The 23,151-nt window shown below is 35.3% G+C and overlaps 4 protein-coding genes and 1 pseudogene across 9 annotated transcripts; 3 read left to right on the forward strand and 2 right to left on the reverse strand.

The window, feature by feature from the left end:
* Positions 1-1,549: 1,549 nt before the first annotated feature.
* Positions 1,550-3,465, forward strand: LOC103860265 (putative pentatricopeptide repeat-containing protein At3g25060, mitochondrial; the record flags this gene model as incomplete). Its single annotated transcript, XM_033288314.1, has 1 exon — positions 1,550-3,465. A coding segment is annotated over one exon (1,893 nt), but the record flags the coding sequence as incomplete, so codon positions are not given.
* A 364-nt stretch (positions 3,466-3,829) lies between these two features.
* On the reverse strand, positions 3,830-9,273 carry LOC103860269 (annotated as a pseudogene).
* A 255-nt stretch (positions 9,274-9,528) lies between these two features.
* On the forward strand, positions 9,529-11,364 carry LOC103860268 (RPM1-interacting protein 4). Its single transcript, XM_009137854.3, has 4 exons — positions 9,529-9,779; positions 9,995-10,396; positions 10,838-11,026; positions 11,117-11,364. The coding sequence occupies exons 1-4, from the start codon at positions 9,774-9,776 to the stop codon at positions 11,144-11,146; spliced, it is 627 nt and encodes a 208-aa protein (XP_009136102.1). The 5' UTR covers positions 9,529-9,773; the 3' UTR covers positions 11,147-11,364.
* Positions 11,365-11,623: 259 nt separating this feature from the next.
* LOC103860267 (cell division control protein 45 homolog) lies at positions 11,624-20,453 on the forward strand. Of its 2 annotated transcripts, none has more exons than XM_033288305.1 (2): positions 11,624-14,886; positions 20,296-20,453. In XM_033288305.1, the coding sequence occupies exon 1, from the start codon at positions 13,103-13,105 to the stop codon at positions 14,882-14,884; it is 1,782 nt and encodes a 593-aa protein (XP_033144196.1). In that variant the 5' UTR covers positions 11,624-13,102; the 3' UTR covers positions 14,885-14,886; positions 20,296-20,453. The 2 variants fall into 2 exon arrangements, with proteins under 2 accessions (XP_033144196.1, XP_033144197.1); XM_033288306.1 differs by lacking the exon at positions 20,296-20,453 and having other exon boundaries at positions 11,624-13,595; positions 13,626-15,092.
* Positions 14,918-22,976, reverse strand: LOC103860266 (oleoyl-acyl carrier protein thioesterase 1, chloroplastic). 5 transcript variants are annotated; one of them, XM_033288326.1, is made up of 7 exons: positions 21,807-22,976; positions 21,580-21,713; positions 21,392-21,505; positions 21,156-21,251; positions 20,961-21,051; positions 20,816-20,884; positions 14,918-15,333 (listed from the first exon to the last, which is right to left on the reverse strand). In XM_033288326.1, the coding sequence occupies exons 1-7, from the start codon at positions 22,134-22,136 to the stop codon at positions 15,205-15,207; spliced, it is 963 nt and encodes a 320-aa protein (XP_033144217.1). In that variant the 5' UTR covers positions 22,137-22,976; the 3' UTR covers positions 14,918-15,204. The 5 variants fall into 5 exon arrangements, with proteins under 5 accessions (XP_033144217.1, XP_033144219.1, XP_033144218.1 ...); XM_033288328.1 differs by lacking the exon at positions 14,918-15,333 and adding an exon at positions 19,658-20,718; XM_033288327.1 differs by lacking the exon at positions 14,918-15,333 and adding an exon at positions 20,399-20,681.
* Positions 22,977-23,151: the final 175 nt, after the last annotated feature.

Here is a 23,151-nt window from a genome sequence, read left to right on the forward strand (position 1 = left end):
CAATTTCTATGAATGAAAAGAACTAAAGTAAGTGTTGCTCAAAGTTGTACAATTTTGATTTGTTTTTCCATAAAAATGCTCACAAATGTTTGGTTTCAACTTTCAAGTACTGCACTTGAAATAGTATTTCAATAACTTACAAATTTATTTTATGACTGAAAGATGTGCTTTACAATGAACTAAAACAGTAACTTTGCAAAATAAAGGTATGATTAATGTATATGTAAAAAACTAATGCTCATAAAATTATATGTAAATAAAATTTGACATTCAAATAAAATACTCCTTATGTTCCCGAAAAAAAGATTTTATAGAGTATTCACGTATATTAAGAATATAATAAATATTTATAATTAAATTTATTGTTTATTTCACTATACATTTTCTAATAACTATCAACCAATAATATTTAATCAATTCAAATATTCTTAATTAATCTTTTTTAAAAATATACAATTTAACAACATTAACTACTAAAAATATTTTAAAATTCTAGAAAATATATTATTTTGAAATAAAAAATAACTATAGAAAATCATACTTTTGAGCACGGAGGAAGTAGATCAAAATATATTGAAAGATATACAATACACCAAAAAGTGAATGATCTGAGAATTTATATAGCAAAGCTACGAGTATATTTACTAAAATTCTTACTTGTAACAGTTTCCAAAGAGATGAAAATATGAACTAATCTTCTAGGATCATTAAAAACTCATGTATTCAATAAAATTTTGAGATGATTTGTATTATAACGATAAATTCATTGTTATTCAGTTATTAATTTTGTAAAATTGTGAATTTTAAGATTATTCTATTATTTTAGAGTATTTTGGTAGAGTTTTTATTAGTTACAAAAATAAAAATCCAAATATCCTAGTTTATACAAAATTCCAAATATGTTAATACATTATAATGAATTTTTTTTGTCATAATGAAATTTTAATTTCCTAAAATCATTTAAAAGTTTATCAAAAATAAAATCACCTTAAATTCTAGATTGAGTAGACTTTGTACTTGGCTTTGCTATTTTATGTGAAAAGAGAGAGAAAAGCTGAAGACGAATAGTTTAGATATGGATATGGAAACCCAAGATTGAACTATGTTTTTTTTGAACTTTACAGTAATAGAACCCCAAATGTTTTTTATTGTTGTCATAACTTATATTGTACAGATCGAACCAACATTTCATCCAGTAAACGCAAAAGTTCCAACATTTTATTCAAAAAAGCCGATACCAAATATTATAAAATCCCAGACTATAATAAAAATGTTTTACATGATTTTATAATTTCCAAGTTATTAATCCAAATTTTATTTTTTATCTTTTAATTTATTGGTCAACCCCAATTTTATTATTTTTATTAAATTATTTAGAGCTCCAGAATCTTTTTTTTTTTGTTTTTGTATGACTAACCTTTCTTAGAATTTAGAAAGTTAAGTTGGGTCTAAATTGTAATCGATGATAAATGCCTTAACAGTCCGGTTGTTTTTAGTGGGTAAAATCAGCCCGGTTCGTTTTGGTTTTGAATTTTGAAGAAAGTTATAAAGCAAAATTGTATATTTTTGTTTTGGTTCGAATTGGTCTGAAGATTCTGTCTGGTTTTGGTCTGAAAACAAAACAACAAAACTTTTCTGCATGTTACATCGGACTCTTCTCTGTCCGAGACGCCTCAAATTCCTACTATCATCTACCAAACACAACCGTCACATCACTCAGATCCACGCTCTCGTAATCACCAATGGTGACTTACTTCATGGAAGCTTCATCGCTCGCGACCTCGTCGCGTCCTGGGTACGAATCGGCGAGATCTCGCACGCCCGCAAGGTGTTCGACCAATTGCCTCACAGAAACGTATCTCTTTACAACTCCATGGTCGTGGCGTATTCCCGCGGAAACAAACCAAACGAGGTTCTGCGCCTTTACGATGAGATGATAGACGAAGGTGTCCGACCAGATAGCTCTACCTTCACCATGACAATCAAGGCGTGCTTAAACGCTATGGTGTTGGAGAAAGGAGAGGCAGTGTGGTGTAAAGCTATAGAATGTGGGTACCAAAACGACGTCTTTGTTTGTTCATCTGTGTTGAATCTCTACATGAAGTGCGGGAAGATTGATGAAGCTGAAGCTCTGTTTCGAAAGATGACGAGAAGGGATGTTATCTGTTGGACAACGATGGTGACAGGTTTTGCACAAGCTGGTGAGTCTTTGAAGGCGGTTGAGTTCTACAGAGGGATGCAAAGGGAAGGGTTTGGTAGAGATGGGGTCGTGATGATTGGTCTATTACAAGCTTCTGCTGATCTTGGAGATCAGAGAATGGGTTGCTCTGTGCATGGCTATTTGATCAGGACAGGTCTTCCTATGAACGTTGTGGTTGAAACCACGTTGGTTGATATGTATGTAAAGGTTGGGTTTATAGAGCTTGCTTCAAGGGTGTTTAGTGGGATGATGTTTAAAACTGTTGTCTCGTGGGGTTCGTTGATCTCTGGGTTTGCTCAAAATGGGTTAGCTGATAAAGCCTTTGAAGCGGTGGTAGAGATGCAGAGACTTGGGTTTCAACCGGATCTTGTGGCTCTTGTTGGAGTACTATTGGCTTGTTCTCAAGTCGGGTCGTTAAAGACTGGTCGATCCATACATTGTTACATCTTGAAAAGGCACTTTCTTGACAGAGTAAGTGCTACTGCTTTGATGGACATGTACTCAAAATGCGGCGTTATCGCAAGCTCGAGAGAAATCTTTGATCGGACAAGAGGGAAAGACTTGGTTTGTTGGAACGCGATGATATCTTGTTACGGAATCCATGGAGACGGTGAAGAAGTTGTGTCCATGTTCGTGAAAATGACGGAATTAGACATTGAACCCGACCACGCCACGTTTGCGTCTCTTCTCTCTGCTTTTAGCCACTTAGGTCTAGTGGAACAAGGCCAGCATTGGTTCAGGTCCATGAGAGAGAGATACAGTATCCAACCGAGCGAGAAGCACTACGTTTGTTTGATTGATCTTCTTGCACGTTCAGGGAGAGTGGAAGAAGCTCTTGACATGATAAACTCTGACAAACTTGATAACGCTTTACCCGTTTGGGTTGCTCTTCTCTCAGGATGCATTAACCATAGGAATCTATCAGTTGGTGAGACAGCTGCTAATAGGATTCTAGAGTTGAATCTGGATAACAGTGGAATCCAGACGCTGGTTTGTAACTTCTTTGCTACTGCGAAAAAGTGGAAGGAAGTGGCTAAAGTGAGGAAGTTGATGAGAAGTGGGGCCATGGAGAAAGTGCCAGGGTACAGTGTGATCGAGGTGAATGGACAGCTTAGGACTTTTGTCATGGAGGATCTGAGCCATCATGAGCATCATCACATGTTGCAAGTGTTGAGGGACTTGAGTTCTGAGATGAGAGATGTATATAATACATGTACATCCATTTCTGAATGTGTTATTTGATCTAATTGTGTTCTCTCATAGTCCATATTGTTTGCTAACCTAGTAAAGAAGAAGAGGATGAGAAACAAAGACTCCACCAGCTGATGCAGAACACTTTATTTATTAATTTTTTTAAAAATAAAACATTATTATTTTGAAAGAATAAAACATTATTCCGGGACAATTGCATTCAACAAACAAACTAAGCCTAATAAGAATTTTTTGCGTCACTGATGGTCACCTCTTCTTCTTGAGAGTTAGTAAAAGGAACCAGGTTTTATGGATTTCTTTGTTAAGATATAAATAATCAAATCCAAGAATTTTTTTCCAAATTTGTAATAACAACTATACATGGTAGATCTGAAAATTTGTATGATTTATTTTTTGTTAAATATTAGTTTTAAAATAAATTAAAATATATAGACTAATAACACTCATTGAGAACTGGCAGAATACATTCCACTCTCTTATTGCAACATTTTTTTTGTTGCATTCATTAAATTAGGTACGTTCGTAGCGTCCTCTCGCTGAATAAGTAAACCAAACTATAATAGAGACCAAACCGGGACAATCGTCTTATATATTTACTGACATGAAACACCAGGAGAAGAAGACATCGAGCGGTTCTTCAGCTTTTGTAAACTAACGGTCTTTCCTTTGAGAAGAGCAGAATACCAAAGCGCAGAGGTTTTCAGAGATCTTTCACGTTTTGGATCGCTGAAATTCACATAGTACAATCCATATGTGTAATTGGGATTGATAAACTCGAACATATCCATGAACGACCACTGGAAATAGCCTCTTATATCTGACCCATTCCTACATAATAAATCTTGTAACGTTTTAGTATTACGATCTAAGAGACAAGTCCTACTTTTCAAAGAGAATATTATAGTGCACACCTCACTGAATTGAGCACAGCAGCAATATACGCATGAAGGTAATCAACTCTTCCCACGTCGTTAAGCGATGAATGTTGGTTAGTTGGTTGACCTAATGTGTATTTACATAGAAACTCTCAATATTTTGTAATGTTTTTTTGTTTGTTTTTGATAACCCGGGGTATCCGGCAGGCGGCAGGCAGAGACCCAACCGACTAGTCCTCTAGGGGTTGATGCCAATGTTTTGTAATGTTTTGAAACTAAGTAAGGAACAAGTGAGAGAGACAAATTAATACCATTCTCAAGAATGTAGACCGGAAGATTGCCATAGTTCTTCTCTATGTATTCCAACACTCCTTCAAGACCCCATGGAAGCACATCAAACTGTAGATATATGACGATTAATGAAATAGAGTTAGGGTTTACGAAAAGGTGCTTCTGACATTGGCAGTCTTTGGAAACACACCTTGAACAGTGTAGAGTTCCCAATGGCTGTCCAAAAAAAAAATCAGCTATAGAATATGGTATAGTGCTGGGTTTCCGGGTCAACCCGCCCCGACCCGCCCCGCCCCGCTGCGGGTTGAATCACTTTTTTGATTCAAAAAATCGACCCGCATAACTCACAAACAAAAAAATTTCTATCCGCACCCGCCCCGCAAAAACCCGCGGGTAACCCGCTTAACCCGCGGGTAATATTAATTATATTAAAAATAATTATTATATAGTTAAAAAATATTATTTTAAAAAAATTATATTAAAATAATATATTAATAATTAAAATTATATAAATATTTACGAGATTTAATATATTTTTTATAAAAAAAAAACATTTAAAAAAAAAAAAAATCTTTTTTTCTTAAATTTGCGGGTTAACGAGTACCCGCGACTCAAATTCGACTGACCCGCACCCGCTCCGCTTAAAATAATCTTGACCCGCACCCGCACCCGCCATTGCAAATTTTCAAATTCTTCGACCCGCACCCGCCCCGCAGCGGATCAAATGGGGCGGGGCCGCGGGCATTAATTAAAATTCCCAGCTCTAATATGGTATGGTAGATATAAACACACACACACATCCCATGAAAGAAAAGCATACGTAGTAGTGAAGCATTCATGTCTGAATCAAAATCTCCTGCATGGACACTAGTAGATAACTGTGCCGTGTAGAGTGTTGTATAGTGAATGAGTCCCAAGAAGTCAGATGAGCCTTTAACGAGTTCTGATTCTTCTTTCGAAAAGCTTGGTAACCTCTCGCCCACAGTTCTCTTCATCACATCAGGATAGTCCCCAAACACCAGCGGGTGCAAAACCCTAGGATTCAGAGATTAAAATGTTCTAGCTCTCAGAGCTGATCTGAGATTTCGAAGGCTATAAAAAATTCTATAAGAATTTCAATAATTATTTTTTTGTAATTTAGGGGTCTATTCCTACATAAAAAAAACTTCAAAAGTTTTGGAAGCCAATGCTAATGTTTCATGTGGCTAGGGATGAATATGATATTTAAACGAAAATTTTAGATATGAATTGTGTGTTCAACGAACCAGGCTAAGTAGAAAGCTTTGTCTCTTTGAGTTGCGATCTTGTCCTCTACAGAACTAGTATAGGGAACCATCCAGTATGCAAATAAAGTTATACCTACAGATCCATGCTGCTTATCCTACACCATCTCACGAGAGAAGCATAGAGGTAAACCAAGCATTCAAATGATTATGGATATATGTGTGTAAGCTTATACCTTGTACGTTTGCTTATACAGTCTCGCAGTAGATGCGTGTGCAAGCAACATGTTATGGAGTGCAATATATGGCTCAGTTGAAGAGTTTCCTCTGGAGCAATTGCCTATCCCAAATGGAGGAGAACAATGCATAGGAGGGGTAATTAACGCCCAAGTCATAACCTCCCCAAGCTAGCATATTGGGCTCGTTAATAGTCCACCAGGATTTCACTTTGCTGCCAAACTCTCTGAAGCAAACGTCTGCAAAAGCCGTGAAGTCATTGCTGCCACAAAAGATCGTATAAGATGACATACATCACACACTTCACTCATAGAGTCATTGCAAGAAAATGTTTGGCTTTACATGATTTTTTGGTCAATCCATCCTCCGTATTCATCTTCAAGAGCCTGAGGGAGATCATTGTGATACAAAGTAACATGCGTTTCAATTCCTGTACTCACCCATTCATACCAAACAGACTAATTCATCTTCTTTCCAAGACACAGGACATAATCAAACCAAATGAGAATCATAAATTTATTCTTACCATATCTCATGAGCTCATCTATGAGATTTTTGTAAAAGCGTAAGCCCTTTGGATTTACAGGACCTCTTCCACCTGAAAAACCGAAAAGGCCTTTAAAACTCAAGACAAGGTGACAAAACCCGAGTTATGGCAAATAAACACACACACACACTCGGTATAAGCCGCGGCCACGAGATAGAGAGTCGGAATGCATCTAAACGCATGTTATACATCAGCCTTACGTCCTCCTGCAGCATTGTCACATTTTCAACATGTTATATTTTTTATAGATAGCTGATTTATTATGAAAGTGATCAAATTTGGATCACTAGGCCAACCTTATATTTATGATACCCATCACATGCTATATCTCCGGTAGGTCCATCACCTGCAATCGTTATAAACATTGATTGTTATTAAACCCTAGATAAACTCATTAAGTGTTTTAACTCTTTAAGTGTTTAGTGAATTAGAACTTAATTACTAGAGTGAACGTATGTATCCCAAATGCTAGGCATTCTTCCATCTTCATCAACAGCTCCTTCCCACTTTTTGAGAGTTCAAAACCATTTTCAGATTATCAAAATCCATATGAGTTCGAGTTAAAGAAAAACTTAGTTCGAATTCCAAACCTGAAAAGCAGAAACGGCTGATCCGAAGACGAAGCCCTTCGGGAAGTCGTTCCTGCTGTAAACATCGCTGCATCTTCCGGAGAACGCAAAACTCAAGAAAACCAAAATCAAAAACAAAATCTGTTCCATCTCTTCTAGGGGGCGGTGTACACGAGGGAGAAGATAAATAATACTATTCTAGTTATGTGCCTTTTCGTATCTTTCTTTTTGTTGAAGAAAGTACAAATGGCAAAACATAACGATTGTGTTACAAACAAAAAAAAAAGGCAAAACATAACAAAAGTTAGTAATGTGCGAGAAGTTTACCTTATTTATGCAAGATACCCGAATATGTTCAGGAATTAGAATGTTCCTTTTCTGTCTGCTTCCATTCTTAACCAATAGCCACTATATAAATACATGTGTTTTTTTTTTGTTCAAAAAATACATGTGTTTTTTTAAATTTATTTCTATAGCACTTATTTTCAACCAGCCTCCAGTACTGCTCCACTTGTGTGAGTTAGAATAGTCAAGCTAGTGTGGTCAACAAAAGACTTACTAGGGCAATCAACGCTACTCATCTTCCATCAAATTCTTCTAAACGTAATTAATAACTTGTTGGTGTTAAACAAAAGAAAATTAAAAAAAAATACCTGGTGTCATATTTATTCTGTTTATTTTCGTAGACATTTTTGTTAAAACATATTATTCAAATTATGAAACTAAATTAGCCGATCGACGTATTTCCCCCTCCGTTATTTTTTTATTTCTTTGTGAAAAAAAACAGTCTCTCTTTCAGTATGTTTTCGTTTTCTCAAATCCAGCATCTTATTTTTTCTCCAAGAAAATTCATTACTTAACTATGTGACACTTGTGTGGTGGTCACTAGTTATTAACTAAAAGAAAAGGACCAAAAAAACTTGTGTGGAATATGGTGGACTGAGACCACGTGTAGTTTATAACTACAAGCGCATAAAGGAAGCTGAGTTTTATGTCGGCAATGTAATTCACTACAGATTTTGGTTTTCGGAATTTTTTATTACAATGTAAAAAAAAAGGAACTTTTTATTACAAAAAATTAAAACAAATAAAAGAATGTTTTATTAATATATATCTGTTTAATTTTATTACTAATTTACTATAAATCTTGACAATCATGGTTCTTTAGAAAAATTTTATTGTGTCAAAATTGTAATTTTTCTACGATTTTGCCATATTTTATTTCTTACTACGAGTTAACTTTTTTTTTTGAAACACACTTATATTAAATCTTCAAACAAAAGTAGATGGCGCCATTAAAATCAGTTCAACAGAAAAAATCTGTTTTGCTAGCTTATGAGCTTCTACATTTTTTTCTCTAGAGATTCAACTAAAAAAAATACATTCAAAAAAAGCAGCTAAAGATAAGATAACGGCCGTAATCCTATAGAAGCATGAAGATTTTGATTTGAGCGCCTTGACTAGAATGGCAAAATCCGATTCACATCTGATTCTTGCTAGTCCTAGTTCGCGACACTTCTCGACGACTGCTCGCAAAACCAGTACCTCCGCCGCCTGAGGGGATCTCATATGGTGAGCAGGAACAGAGTGTGAGGATCGTCCATTTTGTGGAAATTTTGCGCTACTACTTTCCATCCCAAACCTGCAAGCTTTAAAGACTCATTCCAAGCATCATCAATTTTGATCAGAGCATGTGGTTGGAACCATCTGGGTACTAGAAGTCGGTCCCATTCCAAGTTGGCATGAGCCCCATTCTCGAGCAGTAGTAATATGTTTATCGCTGAAGACAAGGTTATTTCTCGCAGTCCATATGTACTACAGAATCCAGGGCGCCAGTTGTCCCTCAGTCACTTCGGTTGATGGTAGATTCGTCTTTGAGATTAGGCTGATCCATAGACTTCTTGAATCTATAGATTCATTGTATTACAAGTTAACCACAAATTATTTTTTTCAGGCATTTCGTGACAAACCGATTAGCTATAAAAATTAGTTTATAGGCAAAAAAGTAAACCGTAGCTATCTAGATTTTTTTTATTAGCGACAGTTAATCATTTTCAAACGACATGGCTAGAATTGCAAACATTTTTAAAACGAATCAATTTTATTAGAAAGAAAGTACAAAACATTTGAAAAAATCAGTTAAAACTGTAAAACTTATTATAGATCGTTTATGCATCATCATTTATCTCTATTTACACAGAATAAAAAAGAAATCTACCAGTGTTTCAAAAAAAAAAAACTACCAATTTCTGGGACTGCTATTATCACCATCAAATTTTAGACCCACAGCTGATCCAAAATCGTAAAGACAAAAGAAAATTAATTACATCTTTAACAAGAAACATTATCACATGGCCATCAAATCTAGCCGCCACTAACGGTAACGGCGTTGAGTGTTTTTCACACAAAAAAACTATTTGACAGGAAAAAATATATTCTTCTCATCTAAAATAATTAGAAATAGAGGCAAAGACAGATAAGTGAAAAGTCAAGCATCACTAGTCAACGTTTGATAAACCTCTTCTCTTTCTTCTTCTCCTTCGTTTCTCCTCCTTCTCACATATCTCTCTTTCTTCGTAAAGGTACCTCTTTCGCAATCTCTCTGGACTAGCTTCTCTCATGGCAGTAAGTCTCTTGAAACTACGATCTATGTAATTATTAATCAACTCCGATTTGCTAGATAAGAAAAATAGGAGTTTCCATATCTGTACTGACAAGGAAACTGCAAAGAGATCTTGTCTTGTTGCTATCTTGTTCTGTAATGGTCGTTATTCCGATTCTACCCTTTTGTTTGTTGAGCTGATTTGAATTGTTTTATTTTCATTATTATTGCTGCAAAGGAGCGTTCGAATGTTCCCAAGTTTGGAAACTGGGAAGGTGAGGAGAATGTTCCTTACACAGCCTACTTTGAGAAAGCGCGTAAAGGACGCGCTCCAGGCGGTAGAGTGACGAACCCGAACGACCCGGAATATAACTCGGATTCGCAGTCTCAAGCTCCTTCGAGAACCAGACCCGAGGAAGTTGACCCGGTTAGAAAGTCGCGTGAAGTGACGAGAAGCCGAGAAGAGAGCGAGTTGAAGCAGTTTGGTGGTGGTGGTGGTGATGGTAGTGGTTCATCAAACGAGAAAAGACAAGGAAGGTCTTCTCAGAACAATAGCTACGATAAGTCTCCGTTGCATAAGAATTCATATGATGGCACTGGAAGAACAAAGCCCAAACCAAACCTTAGAGCTGACGAAAGCGTAAGATCTTACTTCTGTTTGCTGCTTTTGTCTTCCATAGTTATTTGTCTAATTATCTAAGGTTTCTATTAGGGTTAAAGCATCGCATATCAAAAATTTAAGAGACCAATCCATTTATAACTAATTGGTTTTAAGTCAAAGTTAATAATAAACCTGAATTTAACATTGTATTAGAGCATATATCATAAACACCATAAACTTCTACGTAATTAATATATCCCTCTCGACCTGAGTATAATTGTCGTTTTTAATCCTCTCGACCGGGTATAAGTATCTTAAGTTCCGAGATTTTTGTCCAATAAAAACCATCGAGAGAGGATTAAAGATGAAATATCCATATCAAAAATTTAGGAATTAAGACTAATCCACTTATAACTAAATGGTTTTAATTTGGAAGTCCATAATACATCCGGATTTAACAGTTTCAAAATGTTTTTACAGCCTGAAAAAGTGACGGTGGTGCCAAAATTCGGTGATTGGGATGAGAATAATCCGGCGTCAGCTGATGGATACACACACATTTTCAACAAAGTCCGTGAAGAGAGAAGCACTGGAGCTAATAATGTGAGTGGATCTTCAAGAACGCCAACTCACCCGAACTCCCGTAATAGCCCTTCCAGCAGTTCCAAAGTAAGATACTCCCTCCTTCAAGCTCGTTGCTTCTCATTGATACATATTTTTTGTATATTCGTTATTGTTTTTTTTTTCTGTAATTGACAGTGTTGCTGCTTTGGCTTTGGAGGAAAATGAATGGGAAAACGTGTTTGTTTCGGAACAATGTGTGTGTATAGTTATCGAGAAATATGTGTGATGTAATCTTAATGATCAAACGGTCGAGTAACTTTAGATGGAATAAGGCATATCAGTCACACTTGCATAAAACTTATACTATATCTTCTTTATGTATGTTTTGTGATTTTTCATTTTACTTTTGGTGTTTTCGTTCTACACATTCCAGTTTTGGACCTGCTAGCAGATCATTTCATCTTGGTACGGGCTCACCAATTTGGTTAACCGATTTAGCTGGAGACAGAGAAGAAAAAAGCAATTCATATAATTATGTTCATGAACCGAGTAAATTAATTAACATATCTATATTTGAAGTGTTTGGAGTCTTGTAGACTGGAGTATTCTTATTCTGATGGCAATCATGATCCGCCACTGGAGTATTTCCATAATGCTCTGTAGCTTTTTGTGCTTATCAAATATGTGTTTGAAGTATCTTTGTTTATAAACTTTTTGGGGAGACAAACCTTGGAACATCTTGATCCCAGGCTGATTTTTTTTTGTTCCCTTTTCCTTCAATCTTGCAGAACTTGGATCATCTTCCACCTTAATGAAGTACCTACTGTACTTGAAGGTTTCTTTCTACTGAATACTGATCATAACTAACTGGTAAAACATTAAGAAGTAACAATATATGTACTTCCAATGGCATTTCAATACTAAGAGTGGAGTAAAAAAAGAGGTGAAAAACAGCTGAAAATAAAATGATTGAAAAGAAGAATGAGAAAAGATGTAACCTAGTCGATGACTTATACTCTGTTTCTGTTTCTGTTTGTAAACTGTTAGGGATCTAGTCTACTTATCGATGTAACTTAGTCGCTTCTGTTTCTCCGGATAACCGGAAACCCCGTACCGATTTGCCTTTCTGGGTTGAAATCAATATATATATTAGAAAAAAAGAAGAAAAATAGAGTAATTAGTGTTATTCTAACAAAATTTCGAGTAAAAATAAGTGTTATTTCTCTGTCAAAACAGTAACAAGAGTAAAGATGAAAGAGATAACTTGGCTGAGTTGATAATCCCCGTTCACCTCAGCTTTTTTCTTTCCAATTAGTAAAAATGATTCTTTTCTTGGTTTGCGTGGCTCAGATTGAAGCAAATAAAGTTAAGTCAAAATTTTAAATTTGCAACAAATTAAAAACTTAACTCACTTAAAAAAAGAAGAAATGATTAAGTTGGATGGAGATTATATTTAGGTAAGGGCATATAACATATTAGTCTTTACATTCTAAAAAACTACCTCTAGAAATGTATCTAGATTGTAATAAAATTCTTCTGAATTGACCCAAAATGTAAAACAAATTAGAATTTAATATTAGGAAGGCTTGGGTCCATACAGAGGCTAACACCAATTAGAATTTAAATCAAATTAGAAAAAATCATATAAACAAAACATTAATTTAAGAATCATGAATAAAAAAAAACAAAAATGTATGACACAGACAGTTGGTTAATTGTATTTGCTTCTTTGACTTGTCGGAAGTGTCTGAAAAAAAAAGAAAAGAATGGACGTTAACTTTCAACGGACGGTCCAGATCACTCCCACTCCGTAGATGCGATCCACAAAGAATCCTTCCCTCCTTCAGCGCCAACGTCAATATTTTGGCGGTCGATCAAAAAACATTTCGAAATTTAAAGATTTTAACCCCCAAAACTTTTCAAACCATTTCAATCCCTGACGAAATATACACCTCAACCAGATCTTCATCTTCCTCACACATTCTCTCTCTCCTCTCTCTCTCCATCTTTGTTCATTTTGCTTGTTGTGATTCGCTCCAGAGACAACTCGAATCTCAGTTACTTTGTCTGTGTTTCTTCTCTCTCTCTCTCTCAATCCCTCAGAGAAAATTAGGGTTCGATTTAGGGCTTTTCTCTACACAATCCGAATCCAATTTCTGTGCGAAACCCAGTTTCACTGATATGGTGAGGATCCAGAAAGTAGAATCCTTTTACGCCAAGCTCCGCGAATCAGCCACTTCCTCCGATTCACACAACCCTCTTCTGATATTCCCTTCCTCATCCGACGTCGACTCGATCTGCGCCCTCAAGGTCATCACTCACATCCTCGAATCCGATTCGATTCAGTACTCTTGTTTCCCCGTCTCGTCGTTTCTCGAGATCCACAAGTACGCAGGTCCTGGGCTCTGTTCTTCCTTGGAGAGTCCTGTGACTATACTTTTGATTAATTGGGGTTGTCACCGTGATTTGAAGCTTGTTCTTAAGCTAGGTCCTAAGGCTCGTGTCTTTGTGGTGGATAGTCATAGGCCTATTCATTTGCATAACCTGAGCGATGGTAATGAGAGGGTTGTTGTTCTTCATACTGATGATGATGAGAGGCAAGCGGATTTAGCTTATGATTTTGATGTCTTGAAGTTGGCTAATGAGAGTTATCAGATGCGTCAAGAAAGTGTTGGTGTTGATGAAAGTGAAGACGAGGATGAAGAAGAGGAGGAGGAGGAGGAAGAGAGTGATGATGGTGATAGGCCAAGTAAGAGGAGGAAGATGGGTGATGATGGTGTGAAGCTTTTTAAGAAGCTAAAGAGAGATTACTACAAGATGGGGACTTTCCACGGGAAGCCATCTGGTTGCTTGCTCTTTGAGCTGTCTCATTTTTTAAGGAAGAACACTAACGAGTTGCTCTGGCTGGCTTGCGTTTCCTTGACTGATCAGTTCGTTCACGAGAGGCTAACCGACGAGAGATACCAAGCCGCGGTGATGGAGCTCGAGCAGCACATCAACAGCTCCGGGAACATAGATAAAGTCACGTCCGTTACTTTAAAAGACGGAACCAAGGTTCGAGCGCCAGACTGTTCGAGAATCTCTTACGAAGAGGAGCCTAGGCTTATGCTCCTGAGAGAGTGGAACTTGTTTGACTCCATGCTCTGCTCCTCGTACATAGCGACGAAGCTCAAGACTTGGAGTGATAACGGGATCAAGAAGCTGAAGCTTCTTCTAGCGCGTATGGGGTTCGCGCTCATCGAGTGCCAGCAGAAGTTTCCCTACATGAACAACGAGGTGAAGAGGAAAATGAAGCAAGAGTTTGATCGGTTTTTGCCTGAGTATGGTTTAAATGATTTCTACTACAGGAGTTTCTTGCGGCTTCATGGATACAGCTCAAGGGTCTCTGCTGCTGATGTTGTGTACGGTATCACAGCGCTTCTTGAGTCGTTTCTTGGTTCAGGTGGCTCTTCTGCTTCACAGCAGTTTGGAGAAGCTTATGATGCTTTGTCGTTGAACAATCTTGATAAGCTTCGGTCCGGGATGCAGCAAGCAATCAAGGTTCAAAGAGCGATTCTCAGACAAGGAAGTGCAGCAATCACCAAGACAGGATGCATCAGAAGTGGAAGGAAGTTCAGATGGGTGAAGGTTGAGGATTCTATTGACGCTAAGTATTTGGGATATCCTCAGGCTTTGACAAAGTTTTGTTACTTTCTGATGGATGCTTTGAGGGAGAAAGGAGCTAGGATGAAACCGATGCTATGTGCCTGCGCATCTCAAGAGCTAGGGAAGATACTTGTGGTTGGAGTTTGTGGGAAGCCGAGGCTTGGTGCGGTAAGAGGGAATGCGTTTGGTAATGCTTTTAGAAAAGCAGCTCAAGAGAGTAGAGCCGATTACTTTCATGAGCTGTTTGAGTCTTCGTGGATCGTCTTAGATGCTTCTGCTGTTAACTCTTTCATGATTAGATTAACTGAGAACCTTTGACATATGACTCTCAACTCTCAAGGTATCTTTTTGTTATTCAACTCAGAGTGTTTTTCTTTTACCAGTTTACAGTTTATTTATCTCACATTGTTTGGAAATTTACGAGAGTTTGTAATAGGCAGAATCTGTTATCAATCATGTAACTTGTTTAATCAAATAACCAAAGGGGTTTATGTTGAAATTTGATTCGTATGGTGTTACTAAAAAATGAGACAACCTTAGAAACTTGAGAAAAATGGCTTAGAGATTGTCTATCTGGAGGGGCTTCTTTCTCCACAGGGTTGTCCCGCGGTTTATCTCCTGACCATATCCAGACAACCTTAGGAGATGTAAGAACTGGCTATCGCTTGCCCCCTGTGTACCTGATGTTGCAGAGCTATTGGTCCCACCAATCTCTGAGGTCGTGGTGGTGAGTGAGTCCAGAGTAATGACCTGAAGTTCGTGGGTGTCTACCATATCTTGAGAAATGCTCTGCCGTTAACAGGAAACAAATTCATACGATTACTACTGAAAACCTAGTGATATTTAGTAAGAAACAAAATCATACGATTACTTTATATAGTAAGAAGATTTGTTGTTAAAAAAAAATAGTAAGAAGACTAAGTTTTAATTTAATTTAAGAAAATAGCTTTCCCTACAAATTATATATTATTGCTACTGTTGATTTTTATTTTCATATATGTGGGCAATGTCAACTTGAATGACCTAAGTATTCTCAATCCCTGCAAAAAATAAAAATAAGTATTTTTTTTTCAAATATAATCTACCGATTTCATCGACTTTGTTGAATTGGCCACACCATACGTTTTTAATCTGTTTGGGTTTTTACCTCGTAAGTTAACATAAAAGATCTATTTTTAGTGTGTGTTCAGTATATATATGATGTGTATGGACAACGAAAAAAAACACATTCTTTTCACGAGATTGATAAAGAATAACATAAAGTTTTACACATAACAAAAACAATCTTTTTATCAAATTCTTAAATCATGAAGTATGCTATTTCAGTTGTTCTGTTGTGCGTTCTCATATCTCACGTTTCGAACATTGTCAAAGGTAATATATTATTTATTATTTTCATTTGATTCTATATCTGAAAATTGTGAAATTATTGATTATTCCTATAAACATAGTTGGCGTTGAACAAAAAAAGCAAATTACAATTTGATTATCTTTTTTTTTTAAAAGAACAATCTGATTATCTTATCAATCATTGTTTAGCCAATGATTTTATCAAATATTAACTTTATTTTGTTTATTTTTGTTGGTCTCGGGAAAATTATTAAAGTGAATGGGCTCGACCCTTTGTGTAAATGGTATCGTCGAGTTCCTGGAAAATGCAGCCCTGATGGAAACAAGAAGTGCCATGTCGAAGTACAGCGACCACGAGACCGAGCAAATCAAAAATTTGAGCGTTGCGAGTGTACAAACATAATTGTTCAGAAGAAAGACCATCATGACTGCAATTGTTTTGTTAAGCCTCCTTGTCGTTAAACCTAAAGACAACAAGACTGCTTTTGTTATACAAAACCTCTTTGTCCATAATACACTATTACAAATAAAATAGATTTACCAATAAATAAGAGAGGTGAGTTTTTATGCTTATATATAGTTGAAAATATATTGTCAGTCTATATTATTCTAAATGTATATTTTTACTATAGGAACTAGTAAATTTATGAATTAATTATTAAAAATATTTGTATTGCAGAAAGATATTTTTCAGTTTATCTAATATTTTTATATCATCTTTCCATTCCGTTGAAGTTTGTATAATCCATTTAATAATATTTCAAAAACAGATATTACAAAACAAATAAAGATTATAAAAAATAAAAGCGATATGAAAATATATTATAATAAAGTTGTTTTTTCTCCCTTCTTAGATAGCCAGCCAACTCAACAAAAAATATGCTAAATTTTGATATATGCTATAAATTTTTAAAATTTTTAAAATTGTCTTATATTATTCATCTTCTTAATGTTTAGATCAAATTTATTAACAAAACATTTAATAACCAATAAATACTTTACAAATTAATACTCTATTGGGAAATCCCTTTTCTTAATACCCCTATTCTCCCTTCATCCGGAGCTGCCGTAACTTGGGCTCATCATGCTATACTCGCGGGGAAGGAAAAACGAGCAGTTTATGCTTTAGTAGCTACCGTTTTACTGGCTCTAGTATTTACTGGCTTTCAAGGAATGGAATATTATCAAGCACCCTTCACTATTTCGGATAGTATTTATGGTTCTACCTTTTTCTTAGCAACAGGCTTTCATGGTTTTCATGTGATTATAGGTACTCTTTTCTTGATTATATGTGGTATTCGGCAACCAGCCAACCCATATTACTTACTAACGGTTGAACACAACACTTACTTTGGCCAGGTTCTTCCATCTCCTTCGGATCCTGTAACTCTCTCCTTCTCCTCAAATGAGAGCATTTGAGACTTCTCCTCATCAACTAGTTAATGAGACTTCTTGTGCTGAAAAAGATCATTTCATTGACCTACGGCACGGAAGGAACAATTTAACCAAAATTTTCACATCAATCACTATATTCACATCAATCATTATTGTATTTAAATAAATGTGAAAACGAAAAAATCTTATGTCATGAATTCCAAAAATCTCTTCAAGCACAAATTCAAAATTGATATAAAATTAAAAACAGAATATTTGTATAATCCAAAAAGAGACGCAATATAAAATAAGACAAATATACCAAAAGATCTACACCTTCAAAATGAAAATAGTATCAACAATCTTATTATGAATTTAGTTTACGTAACAAGACTAAAACCGAATATTATAGCATTAAATAATTTAACATAAAAAAAAAACTCAGACATAATAAATAATAAAACATCTCAAAATAAAACAAGTGTTAGCAAAATATATACTCAAAACAAATTCCATGAGTGAATCGCAGACCAACTATCAGAGAAAATTACTAACAAATTCAAAAATTAATATATAAGATGGAAAAATAGTCCATGATTATATATTGAATTTAAACGGTAATCTCGAGCATTTTTATTTTACTTACCTTTATAATAAAATTGAACAAAAATCAAAATATAAAATAATTACATTTAATTTAAAAGAAAATTGCAAGCATGTGATTTCTTACAAGAACAACAAAAAATAAAATACTGAAAATTTAATATTATTTTTAGTTGCGAGTAACTATATATATATATATATTACAATTAAATATTATTTTATTGTGTTTTATTTTCTCATCCACCAGTAACCCTTGTTTCTAATAAAGGAGGGTTATTAGATAAATAGAGCCACAAAGATGTGAAAGAATGCTGACAAAAAAAGATGTGAAAGAATGGATTACATCAACACCGGAGCAAACAACATCTACAACGAGAATCCATAGCTCTGGAAAATGAAAACGTCCTCCAACAGTGTGGGTCATATGCAATTATGATGCATCCCACCATCAAGGAATCAACGATTCAGGCGTGGCCGCGTGGGTTTGATCATTCGTAATAGTAATGGTGCGTTCATGGAGTGTGGAATGGGAGAATTTCAGGGAAGAGAAACTGCAGCACAAGCAAAATTGACAGCTTTTATATGGGCTATGCAAGCATGTTCGGGCAAGAGGATATACTAATGTGGTATTTGAAGTGGACAATGAAACAATCAACAACATCCTCAGTTCTGCATATAGTCAGTTCAATCATTACATATATACGATACTGTGCTGGCAGGGGCTCAAGAGATTTACGGGTTTTAGTGCAAAAAAATAATTTTGGACCCTTAAAATTAATATTGACTTAAAATTTTCAATAAATATATTTTTAGAACAAATATTGTAAGTAATGATTTCTAATTTTTTTGATAAAAATAGAAATTTATATAAAATCTTTTAGGCCTTTTATAAAGAGAAATACCCTAATATAGCACTAAAAAGTTTCTATTACAAATATAGATTCTAAGAATCAAAATGACCAAAATGTTTCATTAAAGAGATAAATATACACTTGTACCCTTAGGGTTAACTAATCCAAACCTTAGGGTTTAGAGTTAAGGGGTGGGGACTTGAGTTTGAGATTTAAAATTTTATAAAATAGAAAATAAATATTAAAAATTTGAAAATAAAAATTTAAAAAATAGTTTCAAAAAGTATTTTCGAATTACAAAAAGAAATTTTGAAAAAGTAAATAATTTTTTAAAAAAAAAAATCAAAAAAAGAAAAAAAATTTATAAAAAAGTTCAAATTTGAAAACATATAATCTAAAACTATAAAATATAAAAACAATTATTTTTTTTTTAATTTTATTTTTTTTATATATCTAGGGTATTATTGTCATTTTACCTATTAAATGAAACATTTTAGTCATTTTCCTCCTTGTGGTCTATTTTTGTGATCAAAACTTGAAAATGATCTATTTATGAGAATTGCCCTTTTATAAATATATATTTAACATATAATTTACATGTATTTTATTTTAAACTGGACTTTTAACTATAAAGAAATAGGGAGACATCAGATTAGATTCGAGGCGATTGCACCGTTTGCACCCATTAAACCGGTCCTTTGCTGGCATAGTCATTTTTCTCAGGTTTCTTTCAACTTCAAAAACAGATCAAGTAATTGTTGTGCAGATCTTCTCGCACGTAAAGCTATTGTATCACATATGCCATGGAGCATATTCCATAATGCCCCGACATCTCAATGAATCTCTCACGCCTGCTCATTCGGTCCATAGATACCATTATGACGGATGTTGCGTTAATTTTTTGGAGGCTCAAAAGTGTTGTTTGCTAACTATGTATCACCACATGACATTTCTCCGTGTTTTGGCCTCACTCACACTATACCTCATCCATCATTTCGCTACTTCAGATAAAGCACATTTAATCTTAAAATTGCAAACTGATATGTGACCAAAAAAGCAAGTGCACTTTGGTGATATATGTAGCCAAATTAATTATATTAAACTTTTTCATATACCAACAAACCGGGATGTTACATTTCCATTGTACTCCTTCCTTTCTAAAGACATTTGTAATATCAGATGTTAATAGTTAATAAAATGATTAGTCGAGGATTATTAGATGCTACTTAACAATTTCTATGAATCCAGTCATGAAGCTATTGTGAACCAATAATAAAGACATGATACTTTGGCCATTTAAAAGACTTAGATAATACTTCCTAGACAGATTTTGAATCAACAGGAACTATCACATTGTTAAGTATAATTTCTGGAAAACTTTGGAGAACATAGACCATATTGTATGCTTTTGGTAATGCATTTAGAAAAGCAGTTCAAGAGAGTAGAGCTGATTACTTCCATGAGCTGTTTGAGTCTTCATGGATCGTCTTAGATGCTTCTGCGGTTAACTCTTTCATGATTAGATTAACTGAGAAGCTTTGACATAGGACTCTGAAAGTATCTTTACTCTGTTTTTCTTTTACCAATTCTCTGTTTTCTATTTATTTATCTCACATTGTTTGGAATTTTACAAGACATTGTAATAGGCAGAATCTGTTATCAATCATGTAACTTGTTTAATCAAATAACCAAAGAGGTTTATGTGAAAATGATTGGTCCCTTGACTCGTATGGTGTTATTAAAATGGCTTAGAGATTGTCTATCTGGAGGGCTTCTTTCTCCACAGGGTTGTCCCACGGTTGATCTCCTGACCATCTCCAGACAACCTTAGGAGATGTAAGAACTGGCTATCGTTGTGGCTTTGTGTGTCTGATGTTGCAGAGCCATTCTTTGAGGTGGTGAGTGAATCCACCACATCGTCTTGCTGACATTCTCGTCTGTAATCCAGAGTTATGACCTGAAGTTCGTGCGTGTCTACAATCTCTTGAGGTATGCTCTGCCGTTAACAGGAAACAAAGTTATACGATTATTACTAAAGTTGTTATTTTGAAAAGAACCTGATGACACTAACCTCAAGAAGCCATCCAATATAGGTGACATTATTGACATGATGGTTCATGTCGAGATCAGCTCGTCTTGGCTGCAAAGAAACATGATTATAAAGTCCTTTTTGGAATGTTGGGTCCTACAAAGAATCTTATTGTTCTATTTTATACCTTAAGTCCAATGATTGAGTACTGGGCCGGATCTTCGAGTTTGGGGATTTTCTTCAAGCTTCTGTTATTTTCTTCCTCAGGAAATGCTAATCTACAAAGATATACATAAAACAAGAGTAGTTGGCATTTCATGAATATAACAGTATGTTTGAGCAGCAAGCATTTCCATTGGCGTGGACACAAAGTTCCTTTTACCTGGGTTCTTTAGGACCGAAAATCAAGTGCTCATCCCGAATATCATCAGAAACTTTCTGTAGCCGTCTTGTGTCTTGGTTCATCATCACCCACTTGCTGAAACGGTAACACATAGGTACAACAAATCATGACAGTCCCATAAATCCAAGTAACTGAAAATTATATCTTTTAACATAAGAAAATTTAATTCCATTGCACAAACCAATGGAGAAAGCTAACAATGATGAGAGGGAAACCTAGTAGCACGGCCAGTGACTTCACCGTTAGCAAGATCTTTAAGAATCCAATCACGCCTTGTCCCGATCCTTCCTTCACTCTGACACCATGTCTCTATCTCAACCACATCACCCCTGTAACCAAAATTTTCAAAATCTCTGCTCATTTTTGTGTCATCAAAACATACACAGCAAAAAAAAAAAAATACCAAGCTGGATATTTGTAAATCTCAATGTGCATTCTCGAAGTGACCCAAATGAGATTCAGTTTCCTCATGGTAGGTGTTGTCGCAAACCCATCAGTCGAAAATCCAACGCTCTGAAACTGATTACATCCCACCTCCTAAATACATCAAACCAACAAAATAAAATTCTTATTTTTAAAATATTGACCAATCAATATTCATACATAGTTTTAAACTAACTACAATCTAACCTGCAAAAGATTGGCAATGGTTTGGACCGTAGCGGTTTTGTTACTCTGCACTTCGTGGGATCTGACTATGAACTTCTCTTTATACGATAAACCATCCTCCGTCAAGCTACCCAACCGGAGCCGACCCGCGAGTGTGTCCAAACCTTGTTCTGCTCGAATCACACTTTCTTGATCAGCAGATACTGCCGCCCGCAGAGGAGTCAAGCCAGGTTTTCTTATCTGGGAACAAGAGACAGAGAAGGAATGTATCCGATGAACTGGATTCGATTGATGAGAATGCGAGGAGAAGCTCTGTAACTTATCAGTCGCATTACACGAGAGCTTCAACATGTTTTGCAAAGAAGAAGAATGTTAGAGAGACGATACAAGAGGAGAAGGTACTTGGGTTTAACATCAATTTGAATCTGTAGTAAGTGTCTCCGATGGGTCCTAGTCTGAGGTGGAGAAGAAGAAAGACAGACCAATTACAACTACTTTTAAATTCGCCACTTGGGTAGATCAAAAAAATATTATTCCATTCTTTTTTTTTTTCCAAAGTACAGTAATGAATGAGTTTCACTTCATCTAATTTCATTTTTAGTAAAAAGTAATCTATAAAATAAGAAAAATATATTCCTATTTTATTCTATTGTAGAATAGAAAATTTACTAGAACTGGATAAATTTTTAATTGCAAACTCTATTTTGGAGGGTAAAATTAAACATCGTTGGAAATTATTTTATGAAAGTTTCATATATGCATCAGTTAGGTATTTTTCTTATATAAAAGTTTACATGTTCTTTAAAGTGCTGGGCATTCGGGTTTTCGGTGGGTCGGTTCGGTTTATTTGGTTTTCGGGTTATTTAGGTTGGGATGTTTAGGAACTGTTTAGGAACAGGACATATTTCGGATCGGTTCGGTTCGGATAATGTCGGGTTCGGGTCGGGTTTCTATTTTTTTATAGAACCCGAAATAGAACCGTATTACAAATAATTCGGGTTTGGTTCGGGTTTAAAGCCCAAAAACCCGAAAAACCTCCGAAAACCTGATCTAAACCCGGAAAATACCGAAAACATATCCTGATTATTCGGGTAGTTCGGATTTTTTAGATATTTTTTATTTATAAATTATATTTTATATATATTAAAATTAAAAATAATAATTTTTTAATATATTCAAAATATTCGAGTATCCGTTCGGTTTTCGGTTCGGTCCCGGTTCGGTTTCAGTTTTTCCGATTTAGAAATATAGGAACCGTTCGGGTTTTTGTAATTTTCGGTCTGGTTTCGGTCTTGATTTTTTCGGTTCGGTTCCGGTTCGGTTTTCGGGTTTCGGATAATATGCCCATGACTAGTTCTTTTAATCA

The sequence above is a fragment of the Brassica rapa genome, chromosome A03, assembly GCF_000309985.2.
Source record: "Brassica rapa cultivar Chiifu-401-42 chromosome A03, CAAS_Brap_v3.01, whole genome shotgun sequence".
Taxonomy (NCBI): domain Eukaryota; kingdom Viridiplantae; phylum Streptophyta; class Magnoliopsida; order Brassicales; family Brassicaceae; genus Brassica; species Brassica rapa.

What these genes read in the sequence shown, in the direction of transcription:
- LOC103860267 (XM_033288305.1), top strand. Translation starts at nt 13,103, where the DNA reads ATGGTGAGGATCCAGAAAGTAGAATCCTTTTACGCCAAGCTCCGCGAA.
- LOC103860266 (XM_033288324.1), bottom strand. Translation starts at nt 22,136, where the DNA reads ATGTTGAAGCTCTCGTGTAATGCGACTGATAAGTTACAGAGCTTCTCC. An exon ending in ATTTACAAATATCCAGCTTG is followed by an intron (nt 21,506 to 21,579) that starts GTATTTTTTTTT and finishes TTTTGGTTACAG; the next exon opens with GGGTGATGTGGTTGAGATAG. An exon ending in GTCACTGGCCGTGCTACTAG is followed by an intron (nt 21,252 to 21,391) that starts GTTTCCCTCTCA and finishes TTACCGTTTCAG; the next exon opens with CAAGTGGGTGATGATGAACC.
- LOC103860268 (XM_009137854.3), top strand. An exon ending in ACCTTAGAGCTGACGAAAGC is followed by an intron (nt 10,397 to 10,837) that starts GTAAGATCTTAC and finishes ATGTTTTTACAG; the next exon opens with CCTGAAAAAGTGACGGTGGT. An exon ending in GCCCTTCCAGCAGTTCCAAA is followed by an intron (nt 11,027 to 11,116) that starts GTAAGATACTCC and finishes TGTAATTGACAG; the next exon opens with TGTTGCTGCTTTGGCTTTGG.